This window comes from Camarhynchus parvulus, chromosome 6 (assembly GCF_901933205.1).
Source record: "Camarhynchus parvulus chromosome 6, STF_HiC, whole genome shotgun sequence".
In the NCBI taxonomy this organism is placed as follows: domain Eukaryota; kingdom Metazoa; phylum Chordata; class Aves; order Passeriformes; family Thraupidae; genus Camarhynchus; species Camarhynchus parvulus.
Window position 1 is genome coordinate 986,381 of NC_044576.1, and position 14,176 is coordinate 1,000,556.

The window sequence follows — 14,176 nt, forward strand, 5'->3', positions numbered from 1 at the left end:
GGATAACATCCTCTACCACCTGAGCAGAGCCCATCAAATGGGACAGAAAACACACAGAAATGCAGCTACAGCTGTGCAGCAACACCACACTCAAGGAGAAAGTCCTTCCATTGAGGCTGTGCAGTTTCCTCTGTGCTATTAAATCATCAAGATGTGGAAAGTTGCTTTGTATTTCTTGGCTGGTGTTACCAACAACATCAAACATGAAAAGCAAGGCTTTCCAAAATACTACAACACGGTGTTATCCAAAGGCTGTATGCTAGTTCAAGGGCAGATTTAATCATGTCTTACTGCTGGTCTTAAAAATTGCCATCAGTGGCTCCATCCTACAGACTGAAGGGGACAGGCAAGCCCTGGTGGGGTTAGGTGTGCCCATTTGAGATGGCAATTTTCCCTTACCAACCTTCACCCCACGAGCCAGGCTGTGACACACAGTGTGTGAAATTACTGAGTGTTTTATATCTCACTCAGCAGTTTCACAAGAAATTCCCTTGGGCTGAGACTGTGGGGCCATAGTGGTGAGGTGTCACAGCCTTGGCTCAGGGTGTAGCTGCCCTTGTGTTACCAGGGCAGTCTGAATTACAGAGAAGTGAGAGAGATTCAGATCTGCCAGATGTGCAGGCATGCTGGCCACTTGGTACTGAGCATCCCTGAAGGATTCTGACAGCTCCCAAAAGAACCCCCACACCAAGAGATGGATTCCCAGGAGTTCTCTGGCTCAGCTCCTGCCTGTCCAAGACTTGCCTGGTGCTTCTGGAGAGCCCTGTGCAGGGAGCTGACCACGTCTGTGCCCTGGACTCCTCGGACCCTGAAGTGCTTTGTCCACTCAAGGAGAACCCCCTGAAAAGAAACAGTGCAGTGACCCAAAAGCACACAAATTTAGCACACAAACCACCAAGCCAGTCAAGACTGAAGTGTGTGGAGAAGTCCATCATTAAAACTCAGCCAAAATAAGTCAGAGTAGAACATCTTACCTTGTCATCATAATTCCATAACCACTCCCAAACAAACATAGAATTAACCCCAGAACTAATCCCCCCCAAAAAAACCAAACAAAACCACAAACCATGATGATAAATCATCAACCAATCACCCACCAAATTTTACATCCTTGTAGCTTATAAAAAGCATGACACTGAAGATAGGAATGTGCCCCCCTGTAGATGGAGTGACAAAACTGTCCTTTGTCCCCTTAAAAAGGAAAGAAGCCCAGAGGTTTCTCTCCTCAATTAGGTGAAGAAGACACCTCATAGGACCTGGGGGATTTCACCTCAAACTTAAGGATACCTAATTGGACAGGAGCCAAAAAATCCCACCTGGGCAATTTACTAGAAAAAGAAGAGAACAAAGAAACCAATCGCTTTTGTGAGGTGTTTTACCAGGAGCAAGAACGTCCTGCACCTGGCTCGGTTTTTCTGTGTTTGTTATTTTCCCTTTTATTAAAACCTTTTTGTTCCCAACACTGCCACAGAAGCCATCCTGCTGATTTTATGCCTCCAAAGGTAGCTGAGCTATCCTGGGTGAGTGATAGATCCCCAAGAGCTTATGAGACCTGGCTCAAGGAGGAACTGTTACTGTACCAACCTGTAAGTCAAGTCACATCTTACCTTGGGGTGCCTGTCAGTACCAACACAACCAAAAAGGTACAGTCATAAAGTCCCAATTCTGTAAATGTGTCCCCCTGTGCCTCATTTAAAGCACATGTGGCTTTCCTGTGCTGATCACAGCCTAATAGCATTAAGCAAAAAGCGTTTGCAGGACTGGAGCTCAAAGCAAAGATCCCTAGAAATGAGAGAGGCTAGAATGAGAGAACACAAAATAATTGTTGTTTCCCTAAGAAGTGTTTCAAGCAGCTCAGCTACAGGTATTTCCTATTCAGAATCAACTGTAAATTAAAAAAAATAATAATTTAAAAAAAACTGAGAGTGATTAAAACAATAAAGATGTCTCAAGATACAGAAGGAGACATCTATTTCTGACAGTGTTAATGCAGGGGCACATGGTTCCTGTGGAATTGGGTACTGACTGGGCAATAGAATAGATTTTTCTTAAAATGATGCTGCCTTGAGAATTGAATCACTGAAGGATAATCAGGTCGAGTTAAATACTAAAAGTCATCCATGCCTTCTTCAGAGAGCCATGTAAACATGACCCCAGATAAAAGCCACAGGGCAGCACCTGCACTCAACAGCTTCTCCAGACTCTGCAAGGAGCTCAGCTTGACAAGAGCGTTTCTTATGCATCTTACCTCATCCAGTTTGGTCTGTTTGCATGGAAAAGAAAACGTAAAGCCAAGAGGCAACTTCTTCTGCTTCAGGTTTCTGGTCTCCATGAAGTCTGACAGACAGTCAGCAATGTAACCAAAGAGCTGCACAAGAAGAGAGGACAGTTGGGCAGTGTCCCACAGGCAGGTGCTGCAGCAGCACAGTGTGGTGTTTGTGAGGGTTTCTAGGACGAGGTGAGAGATGAGAATCTGACTCTATGTTCTCAGAAGGCTGATTTATATTATATTATATCCTATTATATCATATAATATCATATCATATCATATCATGCTATACTAAACCTATCCTAAAGAAAAAGAAAGGATCTATCAGAAGGTTTAACAAGAATGGTAATGAAAGCTCATGACTGACTCCCCAGAGTCTGACACAGCTGATGGTGATTGGGCATTAAGTTAAAACAATTCACATGTTTGGATAAACAATCCCTAGACCACATTCTAGAGTAGCAAACACAGGAGAAGCTGAGGCTTCTCGTCTCCCCGGGAGAAGAAATCCTGGTGAAGAGGATTTTCCAGAAAATATAACAGAAAAAGCACAGCAGCAGCAGTGTCCTACCTCAGCTCCGTTGCCCTGGGTGACCTCCTTGGGTGTGGGGTAGAACTTGCTCTCCAGCTGGCTGCTCTGCTTCCCATCATCAAACACCTTCACCTGGTGGGCACGGAGCTGGGAGCCCCCCAGGTCCACAGCGAGGAACTCCCCCTTCTCTGCAACACAGGGGACAACCATCGCTGGGATGGCCACAAAGCGTGGAGCCCTGGCTACTGAGAATCTGAGACTTTGTGTGCTGACAAGCACTGGCCCCCAAAAGAACACTACATTTAACCTAAGGCTGTACGGAGAAGCCTTCCAAAATCAAATAATGTGAAATTATGGGTGTGTAGTTTGAATAGAAGTGTGTAATATCACATAGTAGAAAAAAGTTTAAAGTTTTAGAATGTAGTAAGGTATATAAAACAAGATAGAGTATATATAAAATAAAATAGAATATATATAAAACAAGATAAAAAATATATATAACAAGATAGAATACACATAAAACAAGATAGAATATACATAAAACAAGATAGAAGTTTAAAAATGGAGCCATCTCTTCTTCAAATTTAAACAGTTTTGTATTAGATTAAAGTCACATTGCAGGCCACAGATAGTTATAAGCAAAAGAAAAATAATTTAAGTGTATCTTAATTAGACAGTTTATCCTTAAAAAGCTTGGAGATAGGTTCCTTTCTGAATAGAAGTGTAATCACATAGTAGAAAATAAATTTAAAGGTAGAATATAGTAAGATATATAAAACAAGATAGAAGTTTAAAAATGGAAGCCAGTCCTTCTTCTTCATAAATTTAAACAGTATTATGTAATTAGATTAAAAGTCCACATTGCAAGCCACAGATAGTTATTAAGTTAAAAGTAAAAATAATTGTAGTGTCATTTCTTAATTAGACTGTTTATCCTTAAAAAGCCTTGTAAAGAGAGAGATAGGTCTCCATTTCTGAATAGAAATGTGTAATATCACTTAGTAGAAAACTTAAAGTTTTAAAATAAAGTTGTAGAATATAGTAAGATATATAAAACAAGATAGAAGTTTTAAAACAGAAGCTAGTCCTTCTTCACAAGTTTAAGTAGTATTATGTAATTAGATTAAAAAGTCCACATTGCAGGCTACAGATAGTTAGTTATTAAGTCAAAAGTAAAAATAATTGTAGTGCCATTTCTTAATTAGACTGTTTATCCTTAAAAAGCCTTGTAAAGAGAGAGATAGGTCTCCATTTTTGAATAAGTGTGTAGTATCACATAGTAGAAAACTTAGCATTTAAAGTTTTAGAATATAGTAAGATAGATAAAACAAGATAGAGTACATATAGAACAAGATAGAAGTTTTGAAACAGAAGCTAGTCCTTCTTCTTCATAAGTTTAAACAGTATTATGTAATTAGATTAAAAGTCCACAGTGCAGGTCACAGATAGTTATTAAGTCAAAAGTAAAAATAATTGTAGTGCCATTTCTTAATTAGACAGTTTATCCTTTAAAAGCCTTGTAAATAGAGAGATAGGTCTCCATTTGGATAGGTCTCCATTTTTCAGTTTACTAGAGTGAAGTGCTGTAGAACTCACAGTTTATAAAGCTGTAACATAAATTAGAAGTAACAAACATCTGAATCTGGACAAGAAATACCATCTCACACATTTAACCCTGACCCTAACAAATAAAAGCAAAGGCTCAACAAGGTGCCTTGCTGATGGCCACAGCCAGAGCCTCTCCTGCCCCAGGATGGCAGATCCTGATCCTGGATGGGCCTGGGAGCATCAGAAGGACTGAGAGCTGGAAACCCTCAGCAAGGCTATCAGGTCTCTCAGCCTGCTGTGTGACAGCTAATTCAATGTTTATTTGGCAGTTTGGGTTGTTCTCCCTGCTCCTTCCACAGCAGCATATTTACAAGCTGCAGAAAGATGGGCTGTTCAGCAGGAAATGCCCAAAGCAGCTGCAAACCTTCCAGGGCACACTGAAAAACCATCACCTGAAATGTGGCACAAGCAGAATGGGAGGTCATTGCCTGTATCCAGTAGAGGATGCAGGATTTGCAGACATATGTTAAGACTCAGCTCTAGTGCAGAAGTCAGATTCCAAGTGGGGCAAAGCCAATTTGCCACCCAAAGTCAACCAACACAATCCTTTTCCTTTTCTTTTGGTGTTTCTGTGAAAGTACTATTTGGTTTCACAGGCTTTGCTCAGACACACACATCTCTAGCAGCAAACCTCAGATGGAAGGACACCGTGGCCTCACTGCTACAATAAAATTTGTTTATCCCACACACAGGAAAATGCCCTTCCCAAAAGGAAAACACAGTGGTATGTGCCTAGCCTTGCATGATATTTGTTCCACAGTGCAAACATGATTAAATCTGGTCCTGAAAGGGGAGGAAGCAGGAAATTCTACCTGTAATACCATGGTCTGCTATCAAAGGTGAGGAGGCAGATTGGGTTACTCAGTAAACTGTGACATTAGTCAGACTCTTAATCCCTAAACTATGAAAGATGCTCTATATGAGTCATTTCAGCCAGCAACACTGAGGGCACCAAAAAAAATCTCTAAGATAATAATAGTAATAAAAGAAGAAGAAGGAGGAGAAGGAGGAGAAGGAGGAGAAGGAGGAGAAGGAGGAGAAGGAGGAGAAGGAGGAGAAGGAGGAGAAGGAGGAGAAGGAGGAGAAGGAGTCAATAATAATAATAATTATTATGGGGGAATAATTGTAATGGGGGAATAACCATCCAAGTTTGAGCTGTTTAAACCTGTTGGGATTTTTAACCAGTCTGGCAGCAAAATAACCAACAAGGATTTTTCCAGAGGGCAAAAATAGAAAAATCAATGTGATCCTTGGAGTGGGCAGTGTGTCAACAGGATATAGCCCAGCTTGATGCTGCAGCATGTCCTTGGCACACAGGGAAGGCCACACACACCAGGAGAGCACCATCCAGCCTTGGCCTTGGGGGACATCAGTTCTTGCTGATGACCCTACATGCAATTTTCCAGATCTCCTGGCCCCAGGGGCTCCCTGCTGTTCCAGAACAGCATCAGAGACCTGTGAGACATCAGGACCAGTGACTGCAAGGGTTAAAAAAGGACTTGTTTCTCTTTGGCAAAGCCAGGAGCAAAGGAGGAGGGCCCCCTTCCATCCAGTCAGCTTGTGTATAATTTCTCTCAGACATGCCTCATTTCAAGGCACTTGCCTTCAAATACCTTTTTTATGCCATTAAAGCTGTTATTCCTCATTTAATTGCAGGGAAATTACTATCAGAGGGAATAAAGCCATGTAGAAAGGTACAAAGCTAATATTTCAGCTTTCTGCACAGCTAGTTTACACCGAGTCCTGATCTTGGTGAGACACAGAATCCTGCACAAATTAACTTGGTTAAACCTGGGGAAAATGTCATTTTTTCTCAGGCTGCACCACCAGGAGCCAGCTGAGGAGTTTTATTTTGGATGTGCATGCTTCTCCAAAACAAGATGAGCTTTTAGTTCCTATCTCATGTCACATCCTCCCAGAGGACACCACTGCACTTTCTCTGTTCAAGTCTCAGCTGAAGAAGCAGAGCAGTTCCTGGTAGACCCCATCCAGGAGCAGATTTGCCCAGTGGAGAAGGCAAGGAAGGAAGGGCAGAAGGGATCACTTTTTGGGGAATTAGCAGAAGCAGTGCAGAATTTGTGGATGCCAGCTCTGAGGATGCCCTTGGCAGTTTGAGGGGTTTCACTGCAGCATCCTGCCCTCCCTGCAGCTCCAGAGCCCCAGCAGAGTGCACTGCAGGCTCTGGGCTGTAGAGGCTGCCCTTGCCATGTCCAGCACAGCTCCTGCTGCACAGCCTGCACAGGAACAGATGGGAGAAGCTGCTCCTGAGCACTTCCCAGGTCCTTTCCTCAAACAAGCAGCTCCAGGTCAAAATCCACCTGGTGCAAGGCAAAAACCACTCTGCCAGTATAGGAGCGTTTGGGGTAGGACGATCGGGGTGGTTGGAGATGAGAGATTTTTGAAGTTAGGTTGTGGAACTTGGGGTTTATTGCAAAGGGCCTGGGGCAGGGTCCTGCTGGGAGCTGCCAGCCACAGCTCAGAGCAGGCCTGAGAGAAGAGAGGGGCAGAGAGTAAAGGGTGAGAGCAAAAGGGCAAGAGAGTAAAAGGGGTAAGAGAGTAAGAGGGTAAGAGAGCGAGGTTCCCGTTACAATACAATAAATCTTCTTCTGTGTTGAATATTCTGATTCTCACTAACCAATCTAGTGCAAGATACAAATCCTACAGCATTTACATACAGCCTATAAGAATCAGTGCATTACCATACTGTGTTACATTTTAAACCCTAAAAACTCCTCTTTGGGCCCCTTCTGCCAAGCTGGCAGGATCTGCTCAGACCCTTGGTCCTGTTTGCAAGCAGAGGGTGTTGTTCCATCAAAAGGGGATCACCTTCAGCAGCCATACCATTGTTTTCCAGTTGTTCAGTAACTGAGGGATCTCAAAGCTTGCTTTCATTTCAATCTCTCTTACGGTTTCCATATTCTCAAAATCTTTTGCCAGGCAATCATATTTATAAGGCTTTCCTGTTTCATCTTCCCCAGGCTCAGTATCAGTACACACACGTGCTTTCTCAATGAGTAACCTGGCTGCCCTGTGTGCCTGTGGTGCTGTGCAGGGGTGCTGGCAGCAGTGCTGAGCAGGGACTCACCTGAGCCATCGGGCAGCGAGCGCACGAACGAGGGCAGCATTTTCACTGCTGCCGTGGGGTTGGTGTCCCTGGCCAGCCCCTTCAGCATCTCGGCCTGGAAACGAGCTGTCACATCCTGCAGGACATCATCAGAGAGGCGCAGCTGGTGCAGGAACCTGTCCACCTGCAGAGAGGGAAGGGGGCACTCAGCCATGCAGGCTCCTTGGGCTCGTTGTTTGCTTCATTTTCTGTCACTGATATATTTTATGAAAATCCTTTCAACCAGGATTTTTCTCCTGAGAAGCCTCAGAAAAGAAAGGTAAACAATAATTATCTGATTGCTTGGAATGTGGTTTGGAGGTTGCTTACCAACAGGTGCATCTTGGATTGGTTCCATGTGAATTGTTTTGACTTAATGCCCAATCCCAGCCCAGCTGTGTCAGACTCTGAGGGGTCAGTCACAAGCTTTCATTATCATTCTTGTCTAGCCTTCTGATGTCTCCTTTCTCTTTCTTTAGTATAGTTTTAAAATATCATTTCCTTTTAATATCATATATATTATAATATATATATTTCTTTTAATATACTATATAATATTCTTTGAATATATATATTTATTATTTTATTATAAAATACTAAATCAGCCTTCTGAAACATGGAGTCAAGATTCTCATCTCTTCCCTCGTCCTGGGGACCCTCAAACTCCACCACACATTTTCAACCTCAGCACCAAAGTTCTTATGACTGCCAGTGCAAGCAAGCTCCAGGTCATCATCAGGCCATTCACTCTTCTAAAGAAACTTTGGTTTGGAAATGTTTAGTGCAGCCTTGGTGAATCACTGCCCAAAAGTTGGCCATCTTTTCTGATGGATCACTAACTTGACAATCTATGTAAGCCATGAGATTTGCTCGAGACCCTGACAAGCTGTTTTCACACCATCCTCTGCTGCTAGAGATGCAATGAGCTAGAACTGCAAAGTGTGTCAATCTGGTGAGAATTTGACCTCTCTGAGGCAGCTCCAGAAAATGCCATCAGTACCCAAGCATGTCAGCCACAACCCAAAAACATCTATTCAGCTACTGCTTCACTCCACAGACAATTAACTTTGCTGGCATGCCAGGCTGGAATTCAAAGCCTTTTTCCCACTCCAGCTCTGCTCTCCATTCTCTTGTGATTCTAGGATTACATCTAAAACACATTTTTTTGGTGCAATCAATACCCTTTGTTAAAGGTCTGTAACTCACAGAATACATCAAAATAGAAGGCAGTTGAATAGAAAAGAATTCAAAATATCTATGAAGGAGCTCAGATAAACTGGCAGAGAAGCTAATCAGTGTTTATGAACAGCTTCATCAGGGCAAAGTGAAAGGTTTTTTCCTTAAGGACAACACTTTGCTGGGACTGACACAGACCTGCAGGGCTATAAGCAGTGTGGCCTAGAAATTACAGAGCTGGGTACAACAAAGGATTAACCCGGGGGGGAAAAAGAATTTATCAACATCCAGAAGCTTTTCCACTGGGGAGCCAGAGTTTGGTGCTGTATGAACATGATGCAGGCATAACAATGGTGTGCTCCAAGTAGCTGGGTGTCCACTGAAGGGTCACTGGTGTTTGCTGTCCCCAGCACACAGGACTCAGGGCCAGAGAGAGGTGGGACAGCTGCCAGTGCTTTGCTGCTACAGACACTCAGCTCTTGCAGCTTGGGCTGTGCTGTTGTGGTGCTGCATCTGTTCAGAGCATTTCATCAGTGCCATTTACACAGGGAGGGCTGGAGGGCTGGAAGGACACAAACAGAGTCCCACCAGCACCATGGCTGGATTTAAAAGGCTGCATTGTTTAAACAGAGGGCAATGCAGGTTGTAGATAAGTTGGTCTCTGCTGCAGTTTGGACTGGCCACCTGTTTTAATGAAGCACAAACTAATTACCTATTCACAGTCCCATTTTAAACTGATGGTCAGCAATGACCCACCTGAAAGAGCCAGGATGCTGAAAGTCCCTCCAGCACTTACTTAGCACACACAGAGAGGAGAAAATGTTAAACTACAACATCCAATTGTCCCAGAGCAGCAGCTGCCTTTGGATACAGCTGTGCCTTGAAAAGGCCATTATTAGATTTGTCTTTGTAGCCCTTGTTTGTGCAAGTACTTGATTTCCTCCAAGGGTTTTTTGAAGCTCCACCACTGTGGAGGATCCATCATCTTAGCTTATGCACCCATACTGGTTTTTTGGAGAAAATACAGTGACTGGAGACATGCAGCACTCATGCACTCTGACACAGACCCAAACAGCCTTGTGACAGAAAACCCTGTAGGGAAAAAACTCTCAAGAGTAATACAAATTACCATGTCTGTTTGCAGAGAACGTGCACCAGCTCCCTGCTGCCCAGACACTGCATTCCTCACCCTGTTTACCTACAACCACAGGATCAGACAGTCCTTTCCAAGGAACCAGATAAGGCAGAGCCCAGGAAATCCTGCTGGCTCTCCAGCCTGGTTTACAGCCTGAGCAAGGCCCTGCTCTCATAACCATTTACTTGTGAACACAGGAATGACCAGGCTGTGCTAAACCAAACTGGTTACCCCCCTCCCATGGCACAGGAACAGGGCCTTGCCTCATTTATGAAAACAGGACTCTTTTCATGGCAGGCAGGCTCCTGGCTTTGCCACCACAGAGTAAATAAGCCTGGGAGGGAGAGGTGGGAAGACATTCCTTCTTTCTGATAAGGGAAGAATCAGCTCTATTCTGTAAATCCTACCCTAGGCTACCTGTAAGAGGAGTCTGAGGAGCATGTGGTTTCTTGCCTTCAGGAAGGGCTAGTCTGCACCTTGGAGAAAGACTTGGATTCTTTTAATGCAGCCTTGAATTTTTTGCCAGAATTCCTCTGCTCTGTTTGCCAGAGAAGCAAAATTCTGTTTGCCAGAATTCCTCTGCTCCCTTGTCTTCACTGTCCTCACCCAACTGCAAGCTGGATGTTTCTCTGCAAAGCCCACTACACCCAAGCACTGCTCCACAAGGTCTTTCTCTTTCTTAGTAAAAAGAATGTAGAAATAGTACTGGCTAGATAAGAGACCAGCTCCTCACAGAGGGGAGGGGCAGTGAGGCCTTTTTCTGATCACATTAAATCCTAGGGATAAAAGGGCTAGGACAGAGTCAGGGACATCTGACTGTTGAGATACCAGTACCTCTCTCAGAATGCCTCTCTCCAAAACAGAATTAATGGAAGAAGTCCTCCTTGGAACAGGCCACTCCATGTCTTGGGCACAGACAGGAGAACCTGGAGTTGTTCCCTTTGCTGATGAGCTCAGTGATGGAAGAGGACCCAAGCACCAGGACCTTGGATCTCCCACCACATCCACAGACAGCCCCAGCTCCCATTTTTCCAGAAACCAGAGGATGGAGCCTGGCAGCAATGGCACCTGCCAGCACTCAGTGAAGACCCCAGGAATACAGAGGACCTGCAGGGGACATGTCCACAAACCAGAGGACCTCTGACCCATGAAGCTTACAGGTCTCACATGGTCTCACGATGGACACAAGCCCAAAAACCCATTTCAGCATGGCATTAAAGCAGATTTGGGAAGAGCAACCATTAGGCAGCTCACTCCCAGTACTGATAGCTCCAGATCTGAGCCATCTCAGGCTTTTCCAACTCTAAACATCAGAGTGATTAGCCAGTTTTGGATAACCAGACGGGAGTCACAGGAACCCCAACACCAGCTGGAAATCTCTCCTGAATCTCAGCAGACCCAGACCAAAGACCACAGGGGTTTTCCCCATCCCTGCTATGTGACTGACTCCTGGCTCCTGCTCAGCTTGAGAAATCCCATCATTCATGATACACTTGCAAGGCAACTCTGCCAGAGTCATCCTTTCTGTCCTCTGGGCTCTTCCACACCATGCCAGATAAAGCTTAAGCACTTTCCCCTAGTGCAGAGAATTTGCTCCATTACTAGGAGAGCACTTATAACTGTGCAGGGAAAACCACTAACCAGACCTATTTTCACACTCACCAGGTGGTTTAAGGTCTAAACACCTCCTACCCCATTTGGCTGAATGGTTTTAGTGGATAATGCCATTATATGGTCTGCATTACTCACTGCAGACCCCTCTGTATCTGGGTAACACAGCTCTTAAAATAGCAACCAGCTAACGCTGCAACTTACCTTTTTTATTTGATCCTCTTTCAGCTTTGTGAAATGGAAAGCTAGCAAGTGGACAGCAAACATTTTCCTGAAGCAGATGGATGAGTCAGTAGTGACAGAGCTGCTGTGAGTAACTCCAAAGCGACAGATCTTTATTCAGGAAACTGGAGCTAGAGAAACTTCAGCAGAGGCATTTTCCCCCGTGTGGAATAGCAGAGTTCCTGGGAAATTGAGTCCAGAAAGAAATCCATCCAGTGTGATCGGGTCAGTGATTAAACTTCTGCCTCTTTGTATCACACCCCCCCACATCAACCCAAAGTCCCTCCCTCCCCAGCCACACACTTCATTGTGCCAGGGCCGGCACCTGGAGAGCTGCCAAGCTCAAGGGGAGAAAAATCGATTTTGTTACTGCCCCACTTGGGAATTGTTACCACTTCCCAAAGCAGTTGCTACGCAGCCTGCCCCGCTTCATGCTTCATTCCAGGGGCTACAGGCTCCCACCACGGCCGAGGGCTGCCGGGAATCTGGGAAGCTGAACGGATTTAGGAGACTTCTTCCCTCTGCTCAGCTCTTCTGCATGAATTAACTTCACTCCAGCTCTGCACAGTGCACCCTTATCTGCAGCTTTGTACCAATTAAGCTTCAGCTGTGTAAAGAGCAGAGACACAGACCCCTGCCCCCAGCTGGAATGCTTCTTGTGCAATTCCCAGCAGGGAGGTTTTGCACTGATTCTTCTCCCTTCTCCCAGAGCTCCAGAGCAGTGAAGATCCTCAGTACTGCAAAACCTGGGGAGAGGACACATTTACCATGCAGGTATCACACTGCCCCACTGGAAGGATGCAAGAGCAGCTTCCTTACACCATCAGATTCTGACACAGCCTTTAACCATCACTCTCAAATCCATTCTGAATGCACCGTGGTTCCAGGATTTTGTCACTGTATCAAGTGATATGGACCATGGAAACATCATCCCAAGAAAACTCGGTGAAATGCTGACACAAAGGAGAGGAAGAAAAAAAAAAAAGAGGCATTCTCATGGGGTAATGAGAGGCTCACTCTCAAACTACACCTACACACAATGTGTTTCCCCCCCAGTTACTGTTCAGCTGAACTGAGCACAGTTACTGCAGACAACTGTCACCCTGAATTTTGCAGAATAAGGTAACGATTAAATATTATTTTAATAGATCAGAAAAGCGGCAGGGGGAGAAGAGGAAAGGGGAAGTACCAAGTAATGTGAGGAAACACAAAGAACTAGTGAGTGGTGGGAATTGTCTAGACATCCAGAGAAGGGCAGAGGCAGCCAGTCAGTCTGGCCACATCAGTTCATAGCCTAGAGTGGACCCAACCATCTCATGCTACTGTAAAAAGAAAAAAAGCACAACTGATCATGGTGGGCTGCATATACACGAGGAAAATCCAGAGGCACACAATCCAACACTCAGCTCCATACTCAGCAGCAGCCCTGGAAAGAGGCCTCTGCCCAGTCCTGTCAGCTGTGGCAGGGATCAGGAGGAGCTTGCTCTGCTGAACATCAGGAGCACTCACAGGTCACATTTTTTCAGCTTCTGATCACGAGGAAAGATTGAAAGAGCTGAGGGAGGGGAACTCCCTCTGCAGAGACAAATAATACAGAACCTCTGCTAGGAAAGGTCTTTTTTTTTTCTCCTCCTGCCTTGCATCAGGGATGAGCTCTGGACACTTGGAGATCCTGCCAGCTCTATTTATTTTCCATTATTCTAGAACAAGAGTAAAGCAGACAGAGTGGCTGAGCAGTCCATAAATAGGGCTTGTTCTAAAATTAGGCCTTTGATCTTTGAGAGAAAGAGAGAAAAGAAAGAAGAAAATAAGCCACACTACCAGCCAGAAAGCACGGTTCACTTCTCCTCTATTCATCTTTTAATAACTGCTGGCTCGTTAAGTCAGACACTGACTCCCAAAGGGACTGTCTCTCTCCTCATTGTTTACCCATGCCACCCGTCACAACCCCTCTGGCCAGCAAAATTGAAAACATCACCTTTCAAGCTCCATCCCCCTTTGATCCAGAGCTCATTGTGTCTGTAATACAGTAGATTTATTTTTCATTCTCTCTTTTCTTTCTTTCTCTGACAGACACGACTGGAAAAGGGTCTCAAAGATCTCAATGTTCCTGAACTGGCAGCAGGCTCTGTGAAATACCTGACCTGTCAGAATCCCTGAGTAAGCTGCTCACTCACCCTTGGTGCATCCCAGCTTTCAGCAGGCTGCTGTGCAAGAGAAGACAAGACATGATCTCATTTCCACCCAGACAGCACTCAATGTACCAAGGGCCCAACACCCAAAAGTGTCACAGCCATTTTGTGCACATCCTGGCCAGCACAGGGGAACCAGCCCAGGCCCACGGGAACACATCAGCTCCAACTGCATGCAGCTTGGAAGCTTGAGGGGATGTTGTTTTTCCCTTTTGTTAGATCTGCAACAATAAAAGTTACTCACAAACCTTCCCTCCCGGCTTTGCAAGGGCCAGCAAGACTTTAAACCTGTAATGCCTCACTTTGTACTTTCTTCTCCTGCAGTTCT

At 44.8% G+C, this 14,176-nt stretch overlaps 1 protein-coding gene across 1 annotated transcript; it reads right to left on the reverse strand.

The window, feature by feature from the left end:
* Positions 1-526: 526 nt before the first annotated feature.
* LOC115905106 (hexokinase HKDC1-like) lies at positions 527-11,724 on the reverse strand. Its single transcript, XM_030951199.1, has 6 exons — positions 11,639-11,724; positions 7,495-7,657; positions 2,841-2,989; positions 2,249-2,368; positions 745-840; positions 527-574 (listed from the first exon to the last, which is right to left on the reverse strand). The coding sequence occupies exons 1-6, from the start codon at positions 11,699-11,701 to the stop codon at positions 527-529; spliced, it is 639 nt and encodes a 212-aa protein (XP_030807059.1). The 5' UTR covers positions 11,702-11,724.
* Between the last annotated feature and the right edge of the window lie 2,452 nt (positions 11,725-14,176).